General features: G+C 35.0%; 13 protein-coding genes across 13 annotated transcripts, besides 3 other annotated features; 5 read left to right on the top strand and 8 right to left on the bottom strand.

The window, feature by feature from the left end:
• BEWA_043420 (DNA gyrase subunit B, putative) lies at positions 1-2496 on the bottom strand (the record flags this gene model as incomplete). The annotated part of the gene is made up of 1 exon (XM_004833696.1): positions 1-2496. The coding sequence occupies one exon, from the start codon at positions 2494-2496 to the stop codon at positions 1-3; it is 2496 nt and encodes an 831-aa protein (XP_004833753.1).
• Positions 2497-3033: 537 nt separating this feature from the next.
• Positions 3034-3490, top strand: BEWA_043410 (conserved hypothetical protein; the record flags this gene model as incomplete). The annotated part of the gene is made up of 3 exons (XM_004833695.1): positions 3034-3044; positions 3081-3240; positions 3275-3490. The coding sequence occupies 3 exons, from the start codon at positions 3034-3036 to the stop codon at positions 3488-3490; spliced, it is 387 nt and encodes a 128-aa protein (XP_004833752.1).
• A 5-nt stretch (positions 3491-3495) lies between these two features.
• Positions 3496-5169, bottom strand: BEWA_043400 (conserved hypothetical protein; the record flags this gene model as incomplete). The annotated part of the gene is made up of 1 exon (XM_004833694.1): positions 3496-5169. The coding sequence occupies one exon, from the start codon at positions 5167-5169 to the stop codon at positions 3496-3498; it is 1674 nt and encodes a 557-aa protein (XP_004833751.1).
• Positions 5170-5939: 770 nt separating this feature from the next.
• On the bottom strand, positions 5940-6936 carry BEWA_043390 (ribosomal protein L23, putative; the record flags this gene model as incomplete). Its single annotated transcript, XM_004833693.1, has 4 exons — positions 6765-6936; positions 6273-6721; positions 6092-6237; positions 5940-6056 (listed from the first exon to the last, which is right to left on the bottom strand). Exons 1-4 carry the CDS (start codon positions 6806-6808, stop codon positions 5940-5942), a joined length of 756 nt encoding a protein of 251 aa, XP_004833750.1. The 5' UTR covers positions 6809-6936.
• A 404-nt stretch (positions 6937-7340) lies between these two features.
• On the bottom strand, positions 7341-7952 carry BEWA_043380 (hypothetical protein; the record flags this gene model as incomplete). Its single annotated transcript, XM_004833692.1, has 1 exon — positions 7341-7952. One exon carries the CDS (start codon positions 7950-7952, stop codon positions 7341-7343), a length of 612 nt encoding a protein of 203 aa, XP_004833749.1.
• A 278-nt stretch (positions 7953-8230) lies between these two features.
• Positions 8231-8251: a sequence feature (AT_rich).
• Positions 8252-8579: 328 nt separating this feature from the next.
• Positions 8580-10292, top strand: BEWA_043370 (phosphatidylglycerophosphate synthase, putative; the record flags this gene model as incomplete). The annotated part of the gene is made up of 1 exon (XM_004833691.1): positions 8580-10292. The coding sequence occupies one exon, from the start codon at positions 8580-8582 to the stop codon at positions 10290-10292; it is 1713 nt and encodes a 570-aa protein (XP_004833748.1).
• A 95-nt stretch (positions 10293-10387) lies between these two features.
• Positions 10388-11432, top strand: BEWA_043360 (conserved hypothetical protein; the record flags this gene model as incomplete). The annotated part of the gene is made up of 3 exons (XM_004833690.1): positions 10388-10849; positions 10883-10953; positions 10992-11432. The coding sequence occupies exons 1-3, from the start codon at positions 10747-10749 to the stop codon at positions 11430-11432; spliced, it is 615 nt and encodes a 204-aa protein (XP_004833747.1). The 5' UTR covers positions 10388-10746.
• A 144-nt stretch (positions 11433-11576) lies between these two features.
• Positions 11577-15869, top strand: BEWA_043350 (helicase family member protein; the record flags this gene model as incomplete). The annotated part of the gene is made up of 1 exon (XM_004833689.1): positions 11577-15869. One exon carries the CDS (start codon positions 11577-11579, stop codon positions 15867-15869), a length of 4293 nt encoding a protein of 1430 aa, XP_004833746.1.
• Positions 14562-14582: a sequence feature (AT_rich).
• Positions 15870-15887: 18 nt separating the features above from the next.
• Positions 15888-16977, bottom strand: BEWA_043340 (orotidine 5'-phosphate decarboxylase, putative; the record flags this gene model as incomplete). Its single annotated transcript, XM_004833688.1, has 5 exons — positions 16647-16977; positions 16276-16603; positions 16091-16240; positions 15995-16056; positions 15888-15962 (listed from the first exon to the last, which is right to left on the bottom strand). The coding sequence occupies exons 1-5, from the start codon at positions 16944-16946 to the stop codon at positions 15888-15890; spliced, it is 915 nt and encodes a 304-aa protein (XP_004833745.1). The 5' UTR covers positions 16947-16977.
• A 46-nt stretch (positions 16978-17023) lies between these two features.
• On the bottom strand, positions 17024-19609 carry BEWA_043330 (hypothetical protein; the record flags this gene model as incomplete). The annotated part of the gene is made up of 1 exon (XM_004833687.1): positions 17024-19609. One exon carries the CDS (start codon positions 19607-19609, stop codon positions 17024-17026), a length of 2586 nt encoding a protein of 861 aa, XP_004833744.1.
• Positions 17160-17183: a microsatellite.
• Positions 19610-24213: 4604 nt separating the features above from the next.
• BEWA_043320 (signal peptide containing protein) lies at positions 24214-25183 on the bottom strand (the record flags this gene model as incomplete). Its single annotated transcript, XM_004833686.1, has 3 exons — positions 24214-24502; positions 24537-24955; positions 24989-25183. 3 exons carry the CDS (start codon positions 25181-25183, stop codon positions 24214-24216), a joined length of 903 nt encoding a protein of 300 aa, XP_004833743.1.
• A 409-nt stretch (positions 25184-25592) lies between these two features.
• BEWA_043310 (UAA transporter family member protein) lies at positions 25593-26671 on the top strand. The gene has a single exon (XM_004833685.1). It carries the CDS (start codon positions 25635-25637, stop codon positions 26649-26651), a length of 1017 nt encoding a protein of 338 aa, XP_004833742.1. The 5' UTR covers positions 25593-25634; the 3' UTR covers positions 26652-26671.
• A 38-nt stretch (positions 26672-26709) lies between these two features.
• On the bottom strand, positions 26710-27736 carry BEWA_043300 (ubiquitin family member protein; the record flags this gene model as incomplete). Its single annotated transcript, XM_004833684.1, has 4 exons — positions 27575-27736; positions 27425-27538; positions 27292-27390; positions 26710-27257 (listed from the first exon to the last, which is right to left on the bottom strand). Exons 1-4 carry the CDS (start codon positions 27717-27719, stop codon positions 26710-26712), a joined length of 906 nt encoding a protein of 301 aa, XP_004833741.1. The 5' UTR covers positions 27720-27736.
• Between the last annotated feature and the right edge of the window lie 93 nt (positions 27737-27829).

Raw genomic sequence — 27829 nt, 5'->3', positions numbered from 1 at the left:
TTAAATATCCAAATCACCTATTTGGAAAGAATCTGTATTTTTGAATATATATTCACGTCTGGATTGTATATCACGCCCGAAAAGTAAACCCAAGAGATCAGATGCCTGCTTAGCATCACTTACTGAAATATTGCTTAGTAACCTCCTCTCCGGATCCATGGTAGTTTCCCATAATTGCTGAGGCATCATTTCACCTAATCCCTTGAAGCGTTGTATTGTGTATCGTTTAGATGTTTCGGCTGAAATGTTAGCCTTTTTAACGAATTTCTGCATTTTTTTTTCACTCCATACATAGGTAAACTTAGATTCTAAGGAGTTCTTTCTCACATCAGTTATTCTGTATAGTGGCGGGCATGCTATATAAATTCTTCCATCTTCATATAATTTTGGACATAGTCTAAATAGAAGACCCAAAAGTAAGGCTCTAAGATGCGCACCGTCAACATCAGCATCTGTTAAAAGTATAATTTTCCCGTAGCGTAAACCAAGTGTTTTATCTGGTAAAATAGCTTCGGGAATTTCACTGTCTGGACTTTCTGAATCATGCCTCCATGTAGTTGGATCTATTGATAGTCCCAACGATGTCATTAAAAGTTTAATTTCATCATTTTCCAGAACTTTGAGGTTATCAGATATTCTTTCAATGTTTAGAATTTTTCCTTTTAGGGGTAATACAGCTTGAAACTGGCGTTTTCTTGCTTGTTTAGCATTTCCAGCAGCGCTTTCACCTTCTACTATGAAAATTTCATTGCATTCTATATCATTTGACGTACAGTCATAGAGTTTTGCTAATGACCCACTTGTTATAACATTTGCTGTCTTTTGACGTACCATCTCCTTTGCCATTTTTGCCGCATCAAACGCCTTCTTGGCAGTCTGTGATTTATTGTGGATGAGAAGAAGAAATTGTGGATGGCGATCCAATATTTCTGTTAGCTGTGATGTGACAATTCTCTCAACTACGGTTTTTGCAAGAGAATTTCCAAGCTTTGTTTTTGTCTGTCCATCAAATTCTGCGCCAGATAGTTTCACAGATATTATAGCAGTTAATCCCTCACGTATGAATTCACCGCTCAATGGAATCACATTTCCCTTAAAATGTCCATTATTCTTAAGACATAAATTTACAGATCTAGTGATTGCAGTCTTAAACCCATCTATATGTGTACCACCTGTTGTGCTAACATTGTTTGCGTAACCTTTTATTCTAGCCGGAAAAGATTCCATTGACCAACTGAATGATACTTCCAGTTCCAAACCATGACTTTTTCCTTTTATTGTTATAATGTTAATGGGTTTGTATAGTGGTGTATTATCCTTTGTAGCTTCCTGTAAGAAGGATCTTATTCCGCCAGCGTTGTGATATACCTCGTCAAATACTTCGTTATTTTCCTTTAGTATCCTTTCATCCCTAATTTTGATAAATAACCCAGGATTCAAATACGATAACTCCCTGACTCTTTCTTTAATAGAATCTAGGTTAAATGCGTTGTTACATCCTATACATTCAGAATCTTTTACGTGTTGGTGATGCGTCTTGAAGACATCAGCATAATCCGGAATAAATTTTACTACTGTACCAAATCTTCTTATAGAGTCGGTCGATGTTAATGGGGACGTTATTTTACCTTTGGATAACTCCATATGATATTTCTTATCACCTTTGTATACTTCAACAGATAAAATTTCACTCAATGCATTAACTACAGAAAGACCAACACCATGAAGCCCAGAAGAGTACTCATAGGGAGTTGTAGGCATTTTTCCCTTACTATTCTCACTTTCTATTTTAGCGTTGTGTTTTTCTAAAGATCTCGCACTTCGAGTTTCATCATCTTTGAATGATATATCCGTGAATTTGCCTCCAGAGTGTAACACAGTAAGTACAGTTTCAAGTCCTGACTTTTTTGTTTTTTCTGATATATCACAAGGTATTCCCCTACCGTTATCACTAATTTCCACGAAGCCATTTGACTTTAAGGTTACATTTATTCTGTTACAAACTCCAGCAAGATACTCATCAACAGAGTTATCTAAAACTTCATATAGTAGCTGGTGAATACCTCCTTCTCCAGTGTTACCTATATACATTCCTGGACGTTTCCTAACAGCATTTAAACCTTCCAGTATGACTATATCATCAGAACTGTATACTCCACTGCTGCTTTCTATAGTAGGTGTAGGACTTGTCTCTGAAGAATTAGACACATTCGATCTTAGTTGTAAGATTCTGCGATTTGTCAAGGGATAATCTACCCTGGAATAACAAGTAAATGATCCAATAGAATTGTTTACAAAGAAATATGTACCTAGATTATAATTCTTTGGTATACTTCTTCCCTTACTAGAAGACAATAAGCCACAAAACCTTATGGAATATACAATATCCAGAGGCCATAATAAGTTAAAACTACTCGCACATATCAGCAGGACTGCATTCAACAATATACTCGACCTTTTGTTCCCCGTGAAAGGGGACTTTATTACCCTAACCATCACATGATGAGTATTTACAACTTTTTATTGTATTAAATAGCCCATTTCCATCTGAAAAATCTCGAACAAGAGTTGTATATCTTAATGATGCTTGTGAGTGTGTCTTCCAATACTCATTTTGTAATACAGTGATTTCCTTTGGAGAATCTAATTAATGTTTACAAATTAAATAGTTACTGGTGATAGTTTGATATACAAAGTAAATGGACATTAGTTGTATAGAACATCACTACAAGTTTATTCCTAACGATCCACCATTACACTATCTCAATGGACAATGATGCTTTGATTCCTACTAAGTATAGTATTAAATCATGAAATAATATTCTTTATTCTTTAAACGGATTTAAAATTAGGAATCCGATGACTGTGTGTAAGCTACCTCCAGATTGCCTTCCATTATGCTCGCTACACTACTCATGAAATAGAAATTACATTTGTGAAATGCGAATATTATTGCTCTGTTTCTGGCTATGTGTAGGTACTGTCGTACACTCTTCTCAAAGACGCAGAAGTCGTTCGTCTGGAACTAATAATATGCCAACAAGGTACTTACAATACGTTACATAGCTACAATTTTATAGTTTGGAGACTGAAGATAGAAGTGAACTAGCCTATCCATACCTTAATGTATACTATAATCTTGATCCGAAGGATTGGAATCATATAGTTGATGATCAAAACAAGCTTATAAAGCTTAAAAAAAGACTTTCACTCATCAGGCGTAAACTATCTCTAGATAAGGTATTTTGCACTTTCCATATCATATTCACAATAGAATCGCATACAAAATTTAATGGGTACAGAACGTAATCTAATGATAAATTCCAAGGCTAGCCTCCTTAGAAGAGCGATACACAGAAATATAGTAAAAGATGAAAACGATTCTTGCGATAAATTAAGGGTCACCAATAGTAGTATCGAAGGAACTGAGCCATATGTAAAAACATATGAACCATACTACTATCACTTATTGGCATCACAATTGAATTAAAAATTCTAGTTGGCGATTATAGACTCCTGCTGATTGTTGTCTGTCTTTATGAAATCCGCGATGCTTACAAACTCTCTCAACTCTGCGAAGACATGAGACTGGTCATTAGAATCGGTAAAATCCATCTTTAATGGTTTGCAATGTGAGAATGTCAGCAAAAGGGTATATAGCTCAGAGAATGCCATATCTGTAGGCATTATCCCTCTACATACGTAATGGCCTATTGCATTTACATAGGGTAAAATATCTTCCTTGGATTTGGTACCCTCCAAGGATGAAATGTGGTATTTAATTCCCTTTCTGCACGCATCCTTGCTTATTGGCGGAACAGGTATGTCTAACTCTACTAATGCTTCAAGTTCGTACAACATGAATAAGAGTGTTTCCTTACAAATGTGATCACGTAAAGTTTTTTCTTGGCCTGACAAGTGTGTTTTGTATTTTTGAAGAAGCTCGTTGTAATATTCCATATCTATGGGTATTTCATCCTCTGGTATTATTTCATCATCAGTGTTTTCATCTTCTATACTTTCGTTATCGACTGTATCTTGTACTTCTCCATCGTACACTTGAATACTCTTGCTATATTCAGTTACATTATCAGATATAGTTGAAGTATCTGATGTATGTTTTTCCTCAATTATCAACTCCGATATCGGTTTAATAACGTCTTTTATGTTTGTTTCACTGAAAACATCCTCATCAGGAATCGTAACATCGTCATCAATGCATTTATTTGTGGGTTTTTGTGAATTTCTAAACGCGATTGCCAATTGCCTAGCCCCCTCAAAACCATGTTTGCTAATAGAAAATATCTTTTCTATGCGTTTGCATTTTTTATAAGCCTGACCTACCCAACCCATACGTCTAATTGTTGAATTAAACCAGACACCACGAATTTTTGGCAACAATTTGGATTGTTGTATATATGCCTTTCTTAGTTCTTCGGAAATTCTGCCATTTTCAGGAGCACCCAATTTGCAGCTACTCTTAGAAGCATAGTCATCTGTAAGGCTGTTGATTTTAAGTTCGCTTGGATGATCTACTGATCCACCAAATTCGCTTTGCAAATAAAAGCCCGGATCCGCGAATTCTGTTTCCAAGTCTTGTCCATCCTTTATTTCCAAACTAAATTCCGTAGGGTGGTTATTAGACTGGAAAAAGTGATTAGAATCCCCTGTTGTAAACCTGGTATCTACAACTTCCTTTTGGTTATCACAAAATATTGGATCATTCTCAACGTGAAACTTTTCAATATGTGGGACATTAGTGGTATTTATCTGATTATATGGTACTGCCCTGTAACTATTGGAGAATCTCGGTAGCCCATGCACTACAGATAACGGCTTGAAGTATCGATTTTCGGCATTAACCTCAAATGTATCCCTTCTGGCATCTTGTATTACATTAAAATGATGGGGATAATTCCTCAGGTAACTTACATAGAAATGACTTGTCCTATCATAATTATAGGGAGAATAAGTTGGTACAGTAGTTTCAATTTGTGTTGGCTTCAGGTTTGTCCTATACACATTTGAATTTCCGTATTGTTTATAGTTTTGAAATTCCAGTTGTTCTTTCTTTTGCATCGCATGGCCTCCGCTTGGAATAAATTCGTCAAGGGCCCTGTTATGGTTTTCCCGGGAAGAATGTGTATCATTTACGCCAGCATACTTCATCTTTATAGATTCCGTCAGTAATAAGGACTTCTGGACCTGTCTTTTTTTGGTACTAATGACACAAAGGTTTAATCTTGAAATTTATTCTGGCGTATTTGTTGTGACTCTACCTCCAGATTCATGAAGTTAATAGGATATATGATATCAAGACCGCAATGAGATGGTAGACGTCTTGGCTTTGTACAAGATACGCATCAACACATGCTGTCTAATCACTAGATCTGGCTATAATACTAAAACATATTATAAAATCCGAAATAACTTCCAACTAGAGATACAATGTTACAATTAGAACACAGTACGACTCCTGACGACATGAGCGACCGGAATATATACTTAGACAAAGGTAAAATTTGTGCACATATGTGCATCGACAGATAGTGATGTTGTCTATTCGGTATACGGTCGATATGTAGGATTTAAGGTGCCTAGTGTGTAGAGCGCGCGCATGCATGCTCAAATTGGAACAAAAGCATAAATGTTTGGCAACATGCGTGTGTGCAGCTTTAAATTCTATATATGTGATATCTATTGTCTATTTCTATACGAGTTTGTGGCATATTTATGTCTACAAGGCCCCTCGTGGAAGGAAAACCCACTGGAGCAGATCCTTGCATCAATTCTTGCACACATTGTCTTGACTATACAGAAAAATAAAATTGTTGTGGATAAAATAAGTTGAAAAAAACTAGCTTCTCAAAATGAGCAACATCACACCCTACGCTGCGGCCCGTCAACAGACAGATGTGAATAGAAATTTAAAAAAGACACTAGTGTGATTTTGGAAAATTCCACGGGGTTGGTGTAGCGTCTTGCACATCTTTGTGCTCAGTTTCACCGTTACCGGCAATTCTCTCTATTTTCCTTCTCCACGGCGTCAAGTCCATCTATGCGTGTGTGCACGTTTCCACATTTATCTTACCATTGGGTAGTTCTGAAATGGAATTGAGCTTGGTTTTGTGTTTTCAGTATAAGATCCTCCGTGTGTGTGTGGTTCAGTTGGATCTGGTTTCATCCTATGCCAGTCATAGATTGCGTTAAGTTCCGGGTTCATTTCCCAGTCATCATCTGGTAACATTTTTACTCTACCTTAATAAACGTACCTGCCAATAAGTTAGGAATAGGTAATCTCCATGCCTGTTTGTGTTCTCCTGTGAGAATGTCATCCTTCCTATTGGCACAGTAGCTGAAATCAATTTTTTTGCCATAATGGACATTCTTCTTTGTAATGGATGGATTCCTTCCGAGTTCAAAATCCATTCCTATCATTTTTACTTCGTCTGGAACTGCATCCTCTAACGTTACAATTGCTTTTTTATACATGGGCCCAGCACGGTAATAACGTGGCTTTTTTGCAGAGAAATCACGTTTGATTTTAGGAATTTTAATTAGCGTATTGACCTTGATAACGTTTGCATTGTAAAGTTTCCTAAGATACTCTCTAATTTCGAATTTTGTCAAGTTAATTGGAACTCTTAAAGCCAATCTATTCCTTTCCAAAAAGGCACCTGTTTTATGCACGCAAATCGTCTGCCATGGGAAATATATATTTCTGTATTACCGAATAACACTTAATTGTTATTGATATAACATACCTTGGTGATTTTGGAGGAGAAAAGAGTAATTTTGATAAAAACATTATATGTTTCCGAGTGAATACTACATTGAATAAGAAAGAGAAATAGACAGTACCATGTCCCTGTTATTTGAAATCGTTATTTTTACTAGAGTAGAAAATCTTAAAATTTGTCATTATTAGCGTATATCATACGAACAAATACACCAGAGTAGATGATAGACTACCCAATAGTACACATTACTTTATATAAACTGCTGTTTTGCGGGAAAGTAATATATTCTTATTATACATTTATTTTTAACTTTACACAACAACTATTGTAATTATAATTAAGGGTGCAGATGTCACGATTAGAAGTTATCTCCGAGCAAAGTGACGTGTTAATTGATAAATGTGCAATGTATTTGAATACCTCCAAAAATCTACCTCTAAGTACACTCATTTGTAGTATAGTAAGTTATTAAATGTATTCCCTTAAATATTCTCAGCTGAATTAGGTGAGCTACATTGAGGATAGCACGAATCCTAACAAAAATATGTTAGATTCATCGTATTGATCTCGTTTATTTGACCACATATTAACAGCTTCTTATCAATTATGACTTGGAATTGTGAATTTTGGATTAAAATCTATACTGCTTTCAATATAATTGCAACCAAAACTTCCATATGATCTGGCAGATATAAAGTGTATTTCTATATTATCATCAAAGGTCACAGTTTTCTTTATCTTTTGTAAAACTAATTGTTCAGAAATGTGGTAATTGCTTAAAATGGAATTCTCTGGTATACAAGTATGGCACTTGAGACCCTTTGTCAAACCACCCTTTTCACCCACTATTAGATCAGAAATTCTCGTAATTCCCCTGTTACCATGGGAAAACAGGATGAGTACCATTGATGATAGGATTTCATCACATTCTATACTATTAGTAATCTCCAAAAGTACATCCTCTATTATGTTATTATGCCGTGTTATGTATAAAGCACGGTTAAAGGTGAATCCATATTTGGTGTTATATAGTCGATATTTAGAAATCATGAATATGCTAAACAGTAACTTTACTGATCTTATTATGATAGAAGCCAACACGTAAAGTTTAAAAACGATCTTTGTCCGAATGTTTCTGTCCATTCTGGTTCTGAAATACCCCAAGTACTCTGCTTTACTTATTTCTTCATCAGATTTAACTGGTACAAACATGAAGCTACAAAGGGTTGTATGCATTTACTGACTTATAAATTTCGCAAAGGCAGTGAAACTAACTCGCAGCCTAGTATTCGCCGAACCATTTATATATCTCCATAACTTGTTAGATAATCACTAGCCTCTTATATTTCACAGATTCATACATAAACGATTACATATTAACCAGTACATGATAGTCGACTCCTCTACGTCCACTGGTGTGTAAGTGTTTACGCAAAGCTGGTAGTTTCGGATAACAATATAGATGTAATGTGGACTGTATAATATACTACAATTAAAAATATATTAAATATGTACATGAAGTTGGTTGCATAAGATAGTACTCTAAAGGTAGTACATTCCAGGAATATAGCAACATTATTAGAGAGAAATGGGTGTTAGAAATACATACACGTTGCTATATTTTATAAGAATGTATTTCTAATAATGACGAATATTGCTGAATAATCCCTGTGAAACTTGCAGTACTTGTTATTGGTCTATTTGATGGGGACTGTAAAGGAGTAGAACCTGCTTTAATATCTGTAGTATCCGTTTTTGTATCTATTCGGATACATTAACAGTGTAATATATTCACATTTAAACTTTATCATACTGTTATTTGCCGAACATTTCACCAAAATGACATCGCATCCTCTCTTGGAATTCATAACTGAATCTTCCAACATAAAATTCATTAACAGTCCTATAGAATATTTTAATACACTTTGTGATATGTTCAGTGCTGCCAAGCGAAGGATAGTATCATCATGCCTATATATAGGTACAAGTGAATTGGAAGAAAAATATGTCGATTGTATCGTAAACTGTAAAAGAGATAACCCAGACTTGGTTGTTGATATGGTTCTAGAGAAAAGTCGTTGCACAAGAATTGAACCTGATGATAAGAGCACGATTCATCTATTACAACCGCTATGTAAATATGATAAAGTTAATATTTCGTTTTTTCACAGTCCAATGTTGGATTCTACAATAAACAAACTCTGCAAACCTCCATATTCGGAAGCTTTTGGAACTTTACATTTGAAAATTTACATCGCGGATGACGTCTCAATAATTTCTGGCGCCAACTGTTCTACTGCATACTTCACAAATCGCATCGATCGCTATATGATAATAGACGATCCTATATTTGCAAATGTATTGCATACTATTGTTGCTACGGTTCAAACTATGTCTTATAAACTTCACTCTGACTTGTCATTGACATGGAATTCTGACCTTGTTAATCCACTTGATGATGCTTTTCTATTCAAAAAACAAATTTATAAGAGGATGATTGCTATGATTAACATGTGTAATGAGACAATTGAATCAAAGCTCAAGTCTAAACTCTCTCTTGAAGGAGAGAATGTTGGTACAATAGATGATTTATTGACCACAAGTTCATCGCAAAAAACAGAACCCGTACACAAAAGAAGTAAATACACTAAATCCAATGCTTCTGATAATCCAAGATCTGAAAATAGTAAATCTACATCCGGTAATTTGCCCAATCTTAAGGATCTAAACTTTGAGGAAGAATCTTGTGAAATGTGTGGCAGAGGTTATCCTGGTAAAGAAGATTCGGTTAAAAAATATGGAATAAAGCGTAAATACAGTCCTATGCCAGGGTACACACGATTTATGTTGATATTCCAATTAGGGTTTGTAACACCACCAATTAGGCAAGATGAATTGATGGCCAGAGATCTAATGTTAAACTTTAGAAAACTGGGACATTCTGTTTTGATTGCCACGTCATATTTGAATTTTACTAACGAATATCTTGAAATGTCGAACAAGCTTCACAATTGCAAATCGGAGAATGGAAAAGGGGCATTTAATGTAATGACTTCCTCTCCAACGTCAAATGAATTCTATTACTCTTCTGACCTAAGAAGATTCATACCATATGTATATTGTCATTTTCAACAGCGTCTGATAAGTTCCGCAGAAAAGAGTAATAAAGGTGGCTCCGAAACTGCTGATGAAGACAGCTTCTATATAGAGTATACTAAACCCGGGTATACGTTTCACACTAAGGGTATTTGGATACTTCCGGAGGAGCTGCCACAAGATGTTAAAGGAGTCTCTTTAGAACTGTTCAAGAAATCCTTCAAGGGTCCATGTGCAATGATAATTGGAAGTTCAAACTTCTCATATCGTTCCCACTACAAGGATTTTGAGATGTCTGTTGTTGTTGAGACAAACTCAAAACCCGTTCTCGATGGAATGAAAGAGGAAATCTATAACCTGCTAAAGTATACCAAACACGTGTCGCATTCTACCATTTCTCAAAGACTTACATATAAAGAACGTCTTTTAGCAAAGGTTTTTCAGCAATACCTCTAGTATTGTGAGATCATAACTTGTATCTATGTACACCCTTCCCCATTCCCCTTTCTTCTTTTCTGAATCTCTGTTTACATGCTTGTAAGAATTCTGTCGTTAGTTTATCGTAGTATAATTTATATATTCATGTGGAATCATGCCTTGTAGCGAGTATTATTCGCAATAAAGGTATGAATTTATACTTTAATCTCTATTTGCTTATTTTCCCGAATATTATTGTTCTTTATCATTTGACAGCGTCAAAATATTCTATTTATTGTGTTATTTTACATGATAGAGCAAATCATCCATTTAGTAACTCCATAAGTTATTCATTTGTAAACTCTCTTCCTGTATATTGCTCGAATTACACTCGTATCATTCATGACTCTGCTAAATGTGATGACCAATTTTTAGAATTAGATTTATCAATAGATAACAAAGGTTTGTTGGTATTATGACGCCAGTGATATAAATGTGTATAGAGTCTTTGGAAAATGTCTTGAATATTGAGAGCAAATTTCACAAGATAGGTAATGGTATTGCTCATGATCCATCTAATTCTACAAAGGAGAGACGTATGTTCCTTCTGACTTTATTATAACATACAGTTAAATGGGCAAACTTTGAAGTGAGAAGGTTCACCTACAAGTTAGGAACGGTGAATAAGCAATTAAGAAAGGTTAATTGCGTTAAAACTTCTATTTATATATAATATAGGCCAAGGCTAAATGGAATATGATGTACAATAGCTTTTCTGTGGATAAGACTGTATTATTAGAAGTATCAAAAAATAAAAGAGATTTATGTAAAAAGTTGGAAATATTTCGTAGATTAAGGAGGAATCTTCTCAGGTATATTAAGGGTTTGAAATGTGAATCGGATCCCAAAATTCCCTTCATTCCACCGAAGTATCGTAGCGCCAAAGTTCCCGCTTATCTTTATTCTGAGGGGGTGGTTGGAATCCCAAAGAAGGCATATAGAAAAAAACCAAAGGATACTTCAACCGTAAAGTCTATAGAAAAGGCAAATACCATAGATAAAAATGATCCAAAGAGCATTGAAAAGGAGGTAATGAGAATCATAGCCGATGCAAAAGGTCAAGCAGTCTACAAAAACAAGTTGGTAGATAAATCTATTGTAAAATATAGAGGCTTATGAATTAAAATTGGTTGATACAATTTGTCTATTATAATAATTGTATATTTCTAACTTAATATGGGAGATCCTTCAATGAATGTATAAATTGGTGAATATAAAGGAAAACGAACAGTAAATGTAAATCAGAGGTTATTGATGGAAAAAATGGCTGCAGATGATAGCCTTTGCAAAACAAACCCCTATGACGAAAAAATGAAGACAGAATTTCCCATTATATCTAATTTCAATTCTGTATCACCACTAACGAATGAATCTCAACCGATTGGATCCGATGTTTCTTCATTAAAATCTAGTACCATGGAAAGACAAAATTCCAGCAAGCATAGCAATAGTGTTAAAAGAGAGGTATCATTTAAGTCAAAGAAGGAGCCTATTGCTACGTCTTCACACTGGAACGAGAAACAAAGAATAAAGGAACGGGGAAGAGAATTTATAGATGCTATGTATTCATCAAATATGGACATTCTATCTCAGACCCTTTCATCGTTACGTTCCATGTCATCTGACCATGTACCATTAGAGGAAGGATACTTTACAAAACTTGGAGGCCATTACAAAGAGTTTGAAGATGAAACAGAGCAAATAAATAGTGATATTGCAAGATATCAAAAGGAGTTATCGCAAATACACGAACAAATGGGAAAAGGTAATTTGCCCAAATGCAACGAACCCTCTAAAGGTTATGACTCAACTTTGTGGGATGATATCCTTGGAGAAATGAAAGATTTTCAGGATCTCGTTGATGATGAACACAAAGAAAAGAGGAAAAAGTTTAAAGCCCTAATTTTAGCTACTCAAAAACACTTCGCTAAATTAGCTAGCATTAAATTGAAAGAAAAACAAGAAGAAAATAAACTTAAAATGCAAACATGCAAGAATATTTCATCTATAATTGATATATTCTGGAAAAAAATTGAAATATTTGCCTGGGAGCGTCTTAAGCGTGATTTACAAGCCCAATTAGTTGAAAAGAAACGTCTTCGTCTAGACAAGTTTATAGAAGATGCAATAAAGATGTCAGCTTCACAGGACGAAGCAAAAATCATACAAAAGAAAATATCAAATATAAAAAGGCAGAAATCTGCACCGAGTGTTGCTGGTGATATCCAAACAATTTCCGAAGAGCCTTCACAAATAGAAAGCAAACAAGAACCTGGAGATAACCTTTCTGATGATGATTTTAATATTTCGGAAGAAATGAAGAAAATGGAAAAATATGATCAAGAACTAGAAATGGCCATGGAGCAAGAAGAGGAAGAAAATACCAATCCATTAAACGAACTTTCGGCACTTGAAGACGATGCTAATATTCCTATAGAAGAGATAATTAAAAGGTATGAATCTGATGCAATGAATTTTAAACAATCTTCTGAACCCGAACCCATAAGTGATGCTGAGGATGAATATGTTATGGATACTCAGATGTGGGACAACCAAGAACGTGATGATTTAGATTTAGACAACGAAATGAGTACGGATGAAGAAGATAAAGTGAATCCATTAACTGAAATTTCTGCGCTAGAAGATGACACTAATATGCCTATAGAAGAACTAATAAAACGCTATGGTCTTCATAATCAATCGGATAACAACAGTGTTGATGATGATTATGATAGTAACCATACATCTGTAGAAAGTGGTGAATCTCTTCCATCTGATAAAGGGTCTGACTGTGAAACTGATGAGACTGAGGATGATCTAGAAAGCAATAAGAGTCCTAATGAAGTGCAAATCCCGTCATTGATCAGAGCAAATCTGCGTCCTTATCAATTGGAGGGTCTTCGGTGGCTTGCAAAATTATACGACAAGGGATTAAATGGAATCCTCGCAGATGAAATGGGTTTAGGAAAAACACTACAAGCAATATGTTTGTTGGCTTTTCTTGCTTGTGAACGTGGAAATTGGGGTCCTCATTTAATAGTAGTTCCTACATCAGTATTATTAAATTGGGTGATGGAATTTCAAAAATTTTGCCCTGGATTTAAAATTTTGGCGTATTATGGAACACCGGCTGAACGCGCTAAAAAACGTGTTGGATGGAATCAACCTTATAGTTTTAATGTATGTATAGCATCATATTCTACTGTAGTCCAGGATGCGTTCATTATGAAAAGGAAAAGTTGGGTCTATATGATCTTAGATGAAGCACAAAATATAAAAAATTTCAACTCAAAAAGATGGCAAACACTTTTGACATTTAATACTGTTGGTAGACTCTTGCTAACAGGGACACCCTTGCAAAATTCATTACAAGAACTCTGGTCTCTGATGCATTTCATACTTCCTGAAATATTCTCTTCGCATTCTGAGTTCAAGGAATGGTTTAGTGATCCCTTAACAGAAGCCATAGAGTGTGAACAAATAACATCAGAAACTGGAGGGAAAGATGGATCTCCAAATGAGCTGGTTACAAAACTACATGCTGTATTTAGACCGTATTTGTTGAGAAGACTGAAAAAAGATGTAGAAAAGCAGATGCCTTCTAAATACGAACATGTAGTAAAGTGTTATTTGACTAGACGTCAAAAAGTCCTATATGACGAATTCATGTCTAGCAGAACTACTACTGAAACACTTGCTAATCGAGATCATAGGAAAATGTTCAATGTGCTGGTTCATCTCAGAAAAATTTGTAACCATCCGGATCAACTAGATAGTAGACCTGTCGAATCTCCATATTTGGATCCATCACTTGTTCCAGATGTTGTAATCCCATCATTCCTTGAAATTCCTGATGTTTTAAATGCAAAATTATATCACAGAGATATTTTTACAGTGGAATCTGTGGAAAAATATTACAAACAAAGGCGTTATCCCGTGTTACCGCTTTCTCCACATTTATGGAAGGGAAAAGAATCCCAATTCAAGTATTACCGAGGATATAGCTATTCAACAAATAACTACAACAAAAGTATCTATGAAATACCTGTTGTACGTAGGAAACGTCCATTAAAGTTTGGCTTTGGTTCCTCGGATTTGTCTTGGGATCCTATACTGATAAAAGAATTGTCTACATCAGATTACTGTGCCTTTTCATCTCAGAAATATCTCAAGGTAAATGATGGTAGAAAACTGTCTCCTAAAAAGTCTGTTATTTGTGAGACAAAACGGGAATTATTGGAGCTCGGGAATTATAATTTTTTAAATATTGTAAACAATGATATCCACAAAAACAACAGATGGAAATTTTTGACGGAACCCACTGTAGACAATTTAGTAGATAAATATTGGTGGATGCTGCACAATTTCACATGCTTGGTTGGGAATAAAGTTAGATGTGTACCACGAAAGGTTTACTTGAGTGGTTCAGGTGGTATTCGTAGAAATCAAAGACAAGAATTTCTTATATCGCAAGTTAAATCAAAATTTTTCAGAGGTAATAGGTTAGAATATTTTAATAATGCCAAATACACAATAGAACATGCGCACAGTTTGCAAAAATTGCTATTTCCCCCAAAGCGTCTATTGAATGATGACTGTGGAAAGTTTTTGGTTCTTGGGAAGCTACTAAAACAACTTAAATCAGAAGGACACCGTTGTTTACTCTATACACAGTTTTCAAAGATGTTAGACGTGCTGGAAAATTGGATAAATTATCTGGGCCTAACGTACATTAGACTTGATGGTTCTACGAAGGTGGATATGAGACAACGTATAGTAACACGTTTTAATGAAAACAATAGGATATTTCTTTTTATATCCTCTACTAGGGCTGGTGGTGTTGGTTTGACCCTTACTGGTGCCGATACGGTTATATTTTACGACACAGACTGGAATCCTGCAATGGACAGACAAGCGATGGACAGATGTCATCGTATAGGTCAGACACGGGAGGTTAATGTCTATAGACTTATCACAGAACATACTGTAGAGGAGAACATATGGAGAAAACAACTCCAAAAGAGAAGGCTGGATGACATTGTTGTGGATAAGGGGAAATTCAATACTGGAGAAAATTGGTTTTCCAGCGTTGATGTCCTGCTAACTATATTAAAGGAGAAGAATGTCTCAGGTGAGGAAGATATATACGGAAAAAAGGTACTGCATGAGTCAGAAACTCCGGACGATACACAACATATACAAGCACAGCAATCAGGGCATTCTTCCCAAGCTATGAAATTACTTATTGAAGCTGAGGATGCGGATGATTCACTTGCACTAAAACACATGAGTAAGGAAACTGAGAGCATCAAAAATGAATTCCAAATGGACTTTAAAGCAGATTTAATATCCAGTATACCGGCACTGGTAACATATTGTATTCAGTACTTGTTGAAATATCAAACTCCAAAACTGGTTTCCCAAGTTCAAGATATGAACATACGTATACAAGCGGAAGAGTTTAACAGTGATGAAAAGGAAAGTTTGCATAATGAAGAATCCGAGGGTTATGATGATGAAGAAAGCAACAGTGAATGTGAAAATACAGATGATTAATGGCATGAATTAAATTTTCTAATTTGACTTTTTCAAATGTTGTATACATGTCCTTATCTCTTCTTTCCAATGTTTTGCTGATTGCCCGGGGTCCTAAAAAATGCTTTATTAAGTAATCTTTTTACCTTGGCGTTTGTAATAGCCCTAGAAATTGGAACTATAAGACCCCTTCCCTTTGAATTCAAACCTATGTATGTCTGTAATAATTTTGTCTGTTATACCGTGAGATAGTACAGAATGTAAGTCACCTCCCTGTGTACCAATGCCAGGGACAAGAAAATAACAATTTTGATATCTCTCTCTAATATCCTTAATAACATCTACATATGTTGCTCCAACAACGTAGCCGCAGAGGCTGTGAGGACTTTTACCTGGAAAATAGTCAGATCATAAACTATGAAGATACCCTTTAAAAACGTTTCGCACTTTTCCACGACCTCCATGTACATTGGCTTCGTATTAGCCAACAAAGCTCCTTGAAATTCTGTGGATGATGGATTAGAACAGAGTGCCAATGCGAAAATTGTATTCTTGTATTCACCTTCAGAGCTAGTAGTCATGGCTTGCAGGACATCTGTACCCAGAAACACATTTATGGTACAGGCATCTGCCATGAGGCTTTCAAATATAAATTTTTTGTAGTACTCCGTGGTTGAACCGATGTCTCCTAATTTTGCATCAATGAGAACTGGTATTTCCAACTTTTTCAAGTAAAGGCAAATATCTAGTAAAGCCTGTAACATAGAGATAAATAGAAACTTGATCAATCTTATATACCTCAATTCCTTGAGCTAAATGCGCGATAAAGAACGCCAAATTAGGTTTTACACAGCATACGTGTTCAATCGTGGAATCCAAAATGTATTGACAAAAGAGTCTAAGTTGTACGTAAATTGATGATCTTTCTGTAATTTTAAAACTTCCTTCCTTCTGTTTAATAACATAATGATCATAAAATAGATCAAAATGCTCTGATGTTGAGAAATCTTCGAGTTCAGATTCGCGAGGATCTAAGCCAAGGCATAGAATACTGTCGACAGAGGATATCCTCTTTTCCAACTTTTCGAAAAAGGTCATTTTATAAATAGCATTGAAATGTAACTAGTATAAAGCTTAAATAGACCCACCATTTAAACAGTGGAAGTTAACGAATTCTAGTTGGAAACACATTGACTAACAGCTTCCAAATTTATGCATAACCAGCAAGTTTTTTGTGATTCTGTAAACCTTTGGTAAGCTACTTCTGGTTCATGTGTATAAAATATAAATTCGGTTTGGCTAGAGACATTTGTAGTAGTAGTAGTAGTAGTAGTATAATTATCTGAGTAATCAGCATATCCATATGTTTTTAACCAATTTTTTGCGATATTTATATCCTCTTGTGATTCTTTCAGGATAACCTGGATTTTAGAATCATCAGGTTCTATGAGCTTACACTCAAAAAGCCTATTTCTTCCCTCAATGGCTTGATAAAGTCCAAGTGGTATATGCCAATTCTCATAGTCTGGACATGTATTTATCTCAAGTGAATAATGCTGACGACTTGAAATAACTGCGCGGGACTTTGGAAAGTCTTTGTTAAAATTCCCCAGTGCTGCATTACTATGTTTGCTAGAAAAAGTGTAGGGTCTTAAACATGTTTTTTTCCACTTAATTAGAATATCCTTGGAAATTCCTGGAATTGACAAATTAGATAAAGTATCATTAGTAAGTATAGTAACATTTGTATGCCGATCTGAAATATTTGGTAAATGTTCAGGTTGTCTCAAAATGATATCAGAATTCAGATTATTAGAATAAACATTGAGAGTATCACGAAGATATTTTGCAATCAAAGCAAACTCTTCATCCGAACCTGTCATTATCCCTGCCATAAACAGATAGTCATCATCATAACCCATAGGACTACAAGTATAAACATAATCTGCAACATGCCATTGTTTGAATATCTTAGACCACTTTAGATTAAAAGTTAGATAGTTTTTGGAAACTTGAGGTATCATTCTCAAGGATGAAAATTCTTCTGGATTTTTGAAAAAGAAAGATAACATAGATAACTGTATATCGTCCCGTTCTTCATAGATTTCTTTAAATGCTGGAAAAACTAGAAGGGGTTTTTCTCCACGAGATAACATTTCAAGTCTTGCAGTTTCTACCAGATATGGGTTAAGTCCTAACAAAGTTCCACCATTGCTAAACCCTATATTTTGTCCATCTAAAACGCATGTATATGGATCGTTTGCCTCAATAGCCTCATAAAGTACTTTGTAAAACTCTGCCAGTCCCAATATTTCGAGCTTGTTGGAGCTGTATATACTTCCTAGCCACTTATCAAATATTAGCAAACGCTCCTTATCAGTTAATCTCACCAAAGGAATCTTAGATGTACACACATCACAAATACCGTGTGTTGTATGCATATCATTGGAATTATTTCCCTCTGAATAAACGTTTGAAATATGGAACAATCCAGGTATCACCTTATTAAATTCGTCACAAATTGTACGAGCAAGACCATATGGTATAAAATGAGAAAATTTATGGTCTTTATATAGTTTTAATACAGCCTTGAGCTGTTCCCTCATGTTTGAATAGATAGCGGAAACATCTTCGGGGGATGCACTAGATAATTGACTTTTCGTATACTCTTTTATCGTTAAAATAAGCCTAGTTATAAGGAACCATGAAATTTTAGCCGTTGAAACATCTGTCATATGTTCATATACTTTCATCAAGGTGTATACATCCTTGGTCTTTTCTAAATCTATAATTATAGGAAGATATGCTTTGCCCACATTTTTCTCAGACAATAAATTTTTTTCAATGTAATTGAGAGCTTCCTTGTAACCATGGTGAGTTAAGTAAAATCTTGGAAAATCATGGATGAGTGACAGTGATGGAATTATTCCCAATGCATCAGTCTTGGAGAGCATTTCTCGTAAATATAAGTTAACTTTAGATACAAGTGAATATTTGATCAAATCTCCAATTAAATAAGGGCAGTGTTGAATATGTATAGAGATAGTATCTTGTAGATTTCTTTCTGAGGACCACTTTGGAGCCCTTTTCCAACTGGCCAAGAATTTTGATTTAGAGGAGACATTTTCAAAAGTATCTTGAGTTGATGGATCATTAGATGATTCATTAACTTTTATTTTGTGACGAAGATAATTTAGCACATAATTAGCCAGCCAACTTGTCTCACAATCATCCCCTGTGGTACCTTTATCCGAAGAAAATATCTGGGAATCATTTAGTTCAAAATCAATAATCTTTTCTGACGTATATTTTGAGCATGTAACTAAAATCGATTCCAAATAATCCGAAAAATGTCTAAACAACCCTAGAGGATCACGTTTGTAAAGTGATTCCATACATTTTTTGTGCAATTTTGAAAGCTTTATACCGATTCTGAGAACCTCAAAAGGTTCCAATGTTTTTTCTGTGTCGTTTTTATCCAGTGCTATACCAGATAACGGCTTTGTACACCGTCTATATATAGAAAAATCTTGAGAGTAGCCAATAAACTTTCTCAAAGACTTATTTGTATGAATGAATAGGGTTTGACCTGTTAAGTTAATAGAGTTTGCAAACTTTGGCTTTGCATTATAGTATCCAAAGTGGAATGAGGCAAAATGTAATACGTTTATTAGATGGAAAACCGAAACATTCCTAGCGATATGGAATACAAATAAGGATTTAAAGCATATTAAACACAAAACCACGAGACCATAATGCATAATTTTGATAGAAGGTGCGAATGTGTACTATGATAACACAACCGAGCATAATTTGACCAGTGGCAAGAGAAACCTTAGCATCCAGACTTATAATGATGAAATAAAAACAAAAAAAACTCTTTATACGTCAATGTTTCCATTAGATATGCTTAATCTCATGCTTATATGATACTTGAGAATAAAGAAGATATTAATTGCTAGATACATAATCGGTAATTAGTACAATAAAATCGAGTATAAATATCCACAAGATTGATTGCTATAAATTAAAAATGGTGAAGAGTTTAGACGACAGTTCCTGTAGCACTCTGGAATTCACAATTGACCTGAACTATCGTATGTGAACAGGTTGGAAATCCCAAACTTAAGTGTGAAAAGTTTAAGCATGAAACTACATGTCCTAAGCATATGTTACACCTCCAGAGTCTGAGTATATATCTGGTCCTGTACGAGACAAGGGAAATACCAGTGAGTTGGCGCAGTAATGGACATTTTTGTAAGACACATAAAATTAAAATTCAAATTATACGGTTTAATGATGAATTGAACTCTAACGCTAAGAATCAGTCTATTGTGCCTCAATACACTTTTGTATATATTAGCATAGTGTGGTGAGTACTGCCAGTCCAATAAATCTATGCGCAACTGACTATGGCAGTAAATTACGTGCTTAGTGTATATTATTTGTATCATAGTTTGAAGATGCGGCTCTGATGTGTGTACTTCTAGATATGGCTTTTGCTTATGATGTTAGATCCTCCGTTATTCCTCAGTTACAGAGAAACAGGGAGTTTAGATCCTTACATCTCATGTATCGCATCTGTAGAAGACGTAGTTGTAGGCGGTAACACCTTTGGTGAGCTAAGATTGTACAAATCTGGGACATCTCGTCTACTGCACACTCACTACGGGACTATAACTGCTCTTCAGGTGACAATATGCCGAAACTCAGGTCTTTTAAATCATCTTTATTTGGTTTGTGGAACAAGCTTTGGATGTATATATATACATTTGGTGAAGGTGAATGACGTGATATCCTCCAGGGTGGTTTACAAATTTCGCGTAGAATCTCCCATAATAGGAATCACGCTGCATCCAAAATATGCAATGTCAAATTTGAAGGAAAACTTTGAAAGGAGAACTTATGATATTCGTAATTACATGAAATCAGTTGATGAAACTAATTGGAAACAAATTGAACGGTATAATAATTCTACAAACTCCTTCATATTTGCAACGGGAAAAGGCATAATCTATTTACTTAAGCAGTTCAGATATAGGGATCATGATGATATTGTGGTTACTATATTGTCGCACTTCAATACACTATGCAAAAGTATTTCTCTTTCGTGGCATCATGATCTTGTGGCATGGTGTGACTATCACGGGGTTCAAATATTCTCGGTAAAAGATCAGATTCCCATAGCCTTTCTTCCATACGAAACTCCAGTCTATCCTAGAGATTTGAATATAAACAAACTTACTATAAATAGACCCCGGGCTTTATCACAATACATGACCTCTGATGATTTGTATGTTTCATCGGATGATTCTTCTAGTGTGTCTAGTCAAGAGCATCTAGAACATGGAAATGTAGATATAAAAATTAATAAAGATATGTTAAATGAAACAGTTAAGACCCATTTTATAAATGATAAATATGTGGAAATAGATTATACCAACTTTCCTTTTATGACCGCAAGTATCTGTTGGCTGAATAAAAATAGCCTATTGGTTGGATATAACAATATCGTTCAATGTATATCTTTTGCTTCACTAAGGTTTAGAAATTACGGCAAACAGAGGAATATGTTGTTGGAAGGTAATTTTGATTTGTTGGATATCACACACTCTCAATGTTTTATGAGCGGCAACTTGAGCCACTCGCAATCTTTTAATATAAGTGTTTTCATGAAGCCTAGGAATTTCCCCCTGAAGGCCTATCTAGCATATACAATAGAAATGCCACAAAACAATACTGTTTTATTTTTGTCTTCACATGGGTCGGACAGTAGATTTTCCATTATCTCTTCGCTGAACAGAGTAAATTCCTGTGAAAATGTTGGAATAGAACAAAGAAGGTTTCGTAAAAGGGAGGGGAGATTTATCATAAACATATCCTCTTCTCCCAACAAAGAATCACTGAAGTTTGAAACGTTTGACAATTGCACATATTATAAAAAGATGAATGAAACATTTGTGCAGTGTTTGTGTTCTGATAGCAAAAACAAAATTGAAATGAAACATTTGTCTCACGTCATATGCGATATAAATAATGATGAGTGTAAAATCATTTGGAAACAACAACTTTCTATTTACTCAGTGTTATGTTTAGACTATAGAAATTTCAAACATTGCCTAAAACCTTTCGATTATATACCTATCCAAAGGTTGTCTTCAAGATTGGTCGAATATTGCAATAGAGTTGTGAATCCCTATATTATCTTCCGTATTAACAACAGCGGTATATATTTATCACCATTTAGTCTACTGTGTTACAACAGTACCCAAGGATCCGATGGTTTCGGAAGTATTTATATCGCAAACATGGGTAAAATGATATTGGTAGAACCTTGTGATCTGAAAGGCTATATGAACCAGCTAATAGAGCATGAAATGTTTTCTAAGGCAATGCAGCATATTGTTTACTACAGGAAGATGCTTTACGCAACGGAATTCGATGGATATCTGCTAAACATATTTACAGTTGGGATTCAAACCTTGTTATCGAAATCTTATCTCAATATTAAAACAATTTCGTGCTTCACACTACTATGCATTAAATGCTGTAACGAATTGGTTAGTCCTGATTACAAGGAGTTCTTGTTCCAGAAAATAATCGACTATTTTTGCATATTTGGAAAGATGAACATTTTAATAGGTTATATACTTTCTCCTGATCTAGAATCATATTTCCCGTCACTAAGCGCCTATAAATCAATGATTCAGACATTTATTGATGGTTTTAGAGGTAATGAGTTCTTAACAATTTTGCGAATGGTATCTTTCTGGAGACTAGATGAACACGAAGTTGAAAAGATATTTTATATTTTAAAACGGGGTCTTACCGATCACTTACGAACTCTAGAATGCAAAGATTGGGAAATCAGCAATTGTTTGATAGATAATGAAATGCTCACAGAAAACTTTTCTTCGGATGTTTCGTCTAAAAATGGAAAAGAAGAACGTGGAGAAATACTAAAGGAAATCCTTGAGTCTTGTAATGAACTATCTGTGAAGAACTTTAGATCTTCATGCTATTCTGGAATTGTAAAAAACACTTCCAGTGACTTTGAGCTATTAAATAGTTATCTATCAAGAGGGTCGGAGAGTTTACTACAAATATTGAAAAAATCGTCCCTAAGTCCTAATACAATAGCTGGGATACTAGCGTTTGGAGTTTTGTTGTATAATTGTGGATACTATGAACAAAGCTTTATATTCTTCCTCCATTCAAAATCTCCCCTGGTATTTAATATAGCAAAAATGACTTATGATATGAGTCAAAATCCCAAGACTATATTCCGAAATGCGTATTTGTTATATTCAATAGATTCAAATGAGGCGAACAGAATTTTTGAACTTGAATCCTCAAAATCATCACAGTGTATCGAGACTGTAGTTGAAATGTTGAAGGGAAATGAAGAATTTCTGTTATCGTATTTACAGATGCTGTACAGCGGAGGTATGTTGCCACTAGAACTTTACCCTCTGTATATTAAAAACTTAGCCACAAAAAATGCAGATGAAATTATTTCCTTCATAAAATCTGCCGAAAATGTGTTAAAGGATAATATGGATCTCATATCTGGCTGTACTACCTCGTTAAAAAATGCAACGCATGAGATGACTTTATATCTACACAATGGAAATACAGATAGTTGCAATGTAATGAGAAACTTATCTGAGTTATATGCTGCCAAGGCATACTTGCTGTCGTTGTTAGGGAGTCCACCAGAGAAAACTATGGAAATCTTAATGTTTTCTGTAATACTAGGATATGAAACATATAATAAATACGGCAGTGTGTCTTTTTTGGAAAAGTTTTCTCTAACTTTAAAGAAAACATTTGGAGGACGTAGATCAAACGAAATGTTACACAAATGCATAAGATTTTTTGACAATGAACACTATAGTAAATATAGCCTTATAAGAACAGCGGTATTCTGTAACGAAATTGCGTTGATTAAAAGCCAACTCTTTAGATCTAATTTAAAACACTTGAAAAATTCTTTTATGAACATAAAAGATCGTGGAATGGTGTTCTATAGTGATTTTAAACCTACAAATTCTACAAAGCTAAATGCAGTCAAGAGATATAGCAGATGTTTTCTTTGCCGTTCAATAGACGCAAGATTTTTCGATTGTGATAAATTCTCCAAAATAATACATATATTAGTCAAAGGAATCGAGAATGTTGATATTATGAAAAACCCGGGTGGAAATAAAATTCTGCACTTTTTTTGTGGACATGTATCGCATGAATGTTGCCAAATAAAGATAATAAATTATGCAATATTACTTAAAAATACAGTTGAAAAATACCATTGTGATTATCGCATTAAAAATGTAGAATCGGTCTGTCTATTGTGTCTATCGAACGTTTAAATAGCTCTAACCAAATCTACAGCTACATCTATATCTTGTATAGAAGCACACTCAATATTTTGCTTCTTTTCAGTATTTATGGACACTACTTTTAAGTTATATAATCTGTTTTTGTGACTTATCGGTATTATAGCCCCCCTTGTAAGTGTAGAATAGTGTTTAAGGTGCTGTTCCAAAATAAGTTTCGGTTCCTTGAGGTCGAAAAATTCTTTTTCCATCGGCATGATCTTTACATATGTAGCATCTAGCAGTTGTATGTGAGATAGATATATAATATCATACGGCCTATATGGAAGTTTTATAAGTAAAAAATTAGTACCTGATATTTAAACTTTTCATCATCCATTTTGGAATAAAAATGAAATTATCCTGTGCCCTAAAGTCAAAGGATGCACATGAAATCCGTTCGTTGTGGCTATTTCTTGCAGAGAAAAAATCGTCTACGGTACTTTGAACGCAAGTGTGAGTTAATGGTCTACCAAGTTGGGTGACTCTATGCACCTTTTGGATAATAAATTGCCAAGGTACTCGTACGTTTTCATCCAACAAGAGTGATAAAAGTTCCTCTGGAAGCAGCACCTTATCGCTATTATTCATACGAATGCTATTCCCATCTTCTGTTTTATTCAAACTAAAATTTCTATCAAAGGCATCACCGTACTCCAAAACTATTAGAAGTCTTTCCTTTTTGTTCTCACATTTTAGCATAACATTCACATCATCTACGTAGAGCTCAAGCTATAAAATGTTATAACTACCGAAATAACACACCTTTGCAATATTAACTGCTTGCCTTACATAATTGGACAAACCTTTGAAAAAATGGGACCCACATCTTGGTTTCTTCAGGGGATCTTGTGGATATATTGTGGAAAGGGAGTGTGGAGTAATTCTTATGGAGAGTGTATGTTGCAATGAGAATAGACAAAGCACACCGAAATATGTAAACGAATAGAGAAGATGCATTTCTAGATTATTTTTAAGATATTAGACACTAAAACACCTTTATTTCCGGTTGCATGACTTTATTCCTATGACTAGAAGAAAGAATCTTCATAGCCAAACAGTGTAGCAACAAATTGGAGTAACAAATGTATGAATATTAAAATAATAAATCATGAAGGGTACTTAAACATTGTAATAATCTTTATGCTCAGTAAAAACTTAATGAGATGAGCTAACTATGTCACATGTGTAAATCTCGCATAATAAGCAAGTTATGTTAATATGGTACAATCTAGATATAACATTGCCTAGTGCATAAAATTGCCTAAAATATAACAGACATTAAAGACAAAAAATATTTCCCATCCCTTATATATGAGTCACAGCGCCTGTTGCGGGGGATGTTTCGCGGCATGGTGTGGTCAATACCATACAATAATCATTAAATATATTTCTGAATGAACTGGAGGAAATGAAAGGGACCTCTCTAGATTCAGGTCCAAGATGGTATTCTTATTCAATGGCCTTTTCCCTGGTACTGGGTATATATGGATGTTTCCTATCCTTTGGATATGTACTGGAAAAACTCCTTAAGTTTAAACTTCATGATTTACAAACATACAGCTATCCTTTGTTTATCGTATCTGTTACATCAGGGGCGAATCTATTAATGAGTGTAATCTTGATTTTTTTGCATGACTATTACCCTAGAAATGGAAAGAAAAGAAATGAGAAGACATTGTTAAGTATACTTACACCAAAAATGGCATTTCGTTTGTCTATATCGTCACTATTTTGTGTGCTCGCGCAGATAACGTCAACGTATGCTCTACCTCAAGTTGGAATACCGACACAGGTAATCATTAAGAGCTCAAAAATGGTACCTATATTGATAGGTGGATATGTGTTATTCAAAAAACGCTATCCTTGGTATGATTACTTTGCAGTGCTCACAATCACATTCTCTTTAATTCTGTTTAACTTTGGAAGGGTTGCAAGCTTTGAAGGTGGAAAAAATACCACTCTGGGAGTTCTATTGTGTTTCGCATCTTTGATGTGTGATGGGCTGGTTGGTCCTATCCAGGATGATGTTCTTTCAAAGAATGATTTACATCCATATGTACTGATGTTCATAACAAATGCGATTTCTCTACCATTTGCGGCTGTTACTTCATTTGTATTTGAAGGTTATATGCCTATATACCATCTGAAACTGAACGTGTACGTTGCTAAACTGCTATCACTACTCGCACTAACCGGTAGCTTTGGTCAATTATTTGTTTTACTCTCAATCAAGAGTTATGGGAGCTTGTATACAGGAGTTATAACTACACTGAGAAAGGCTATAAGTACCATGCTATCAGTCTATCTGTTTAATCATAGACTCACATTATACCAATGGATTGCAATGGCGATCACATTTTCCACTATACTCATGCAACAAGTGTTCCGCAACTTGTATAAGAAGAAAAAGGTACATGTAAAGTAAATAACTGTTTGAAATGTTCATATGTGCGTAGTATAAAAATAAGCTTTAACCCACAATTTCAGGGTTTGTTCAACAAACGTGTTATAGCAGCCGATATGTCGCCCCCAACAGCAGTAAGGGCCTCAATGTTTGCCTCACGATTCGTAAATCCCATCTCTTGTAATGATTGAAGCTGTGTTGCAAATCTTTCCTCTGGTTGTCTGGTATCCATCTGAGGAGTTGGGAATGTAAAACCTGGAAATCCTTGGGAAAGGAACGGGTTGAACATATCATTCTGTTGAGAATTTTGGTCTCCCTGACTCCTCTGTTGTTGTTCTTGCATAGCTTGATGCATTTGAAGTCCAGCTTGTAACATTCCAGGCCTCATCATTGTTCTTAAAAGTTCAGGATTGTTAAGCATTTGATTAAACATTTGGTTCTGAGCCATCATTGGCTGTAATAGCGGGCTACTTTCCACAAGAGACCTTAACAACTGGGGATTTGAACTAATTTGTGCAAGCATCTCTTGAATAACAGGTGTATTCAAGAGAGCAGCGGCACTTTGTGGATTTAATTCTGGAAATCCAGCCATGCCTGGATTCATGCCAGGCATACCACCCACTCCACCTTTATAAGAGTTATTAACCAGTTATAAACATACCTTGGAACATCTGTGACATAAAATCTGGTGGGAATGGTGTTGAAGTAGACGCCCCTTGTGTAGATTGAGGTTGAGAGGCTGGCTTTTCTGGTTCGGATTCTGTGCAATGTGTATCTACAAAAGTTGAACTTACGCTGTGCAGATGCAGTTGAAGGTGTAGATTTTACACCGCTTCTCACAAGATGAATTGTATTCCCACTTTCAATGTTCAAATTACTGAGTATTTCATCATCCTTTATTATACGACCTATGTATAAATTAGAGCGTACATTGTTCAACAAACCTTTGAATATAAGTCGCTGTTTATCTGGAGTGGCGTTTGCAGAGGTTGCGCACTTTTCCTTAAGTTGTAACACCGTCATGGCTGGATCGACCTCAAGGTTAAATGTTTCACCGCCGCTGATCTTTATGGTAACCAATACAGTCATTTTGTCAACAATAATACTGTATATCTAAGTATATTGAAGAAAAATGGAACACATGTGTTATATACGGAGAAGACGTACCTAAACTAAATCATCAGAAAGGAACGCAAAGA

Source organism: Theileria equi (genome assembly GCF_000342415.1).
Source record: "Theileria equi strain WA chromosome 2 map unlocalized gcontig_1105316255037, whole genome shotgun sequence".
Taxonomy (NCBI): Eukaryota; Apicomplexa; class Aconoidasida; order Piroplasmida; family Theileriidae; genus Theileria; species Theileria equi.
The sequence above is the reverse complement of the archived record's forward strand: the minus strand, read 5'-3'. Positions and strand labels throughout refer to the sequence as shown.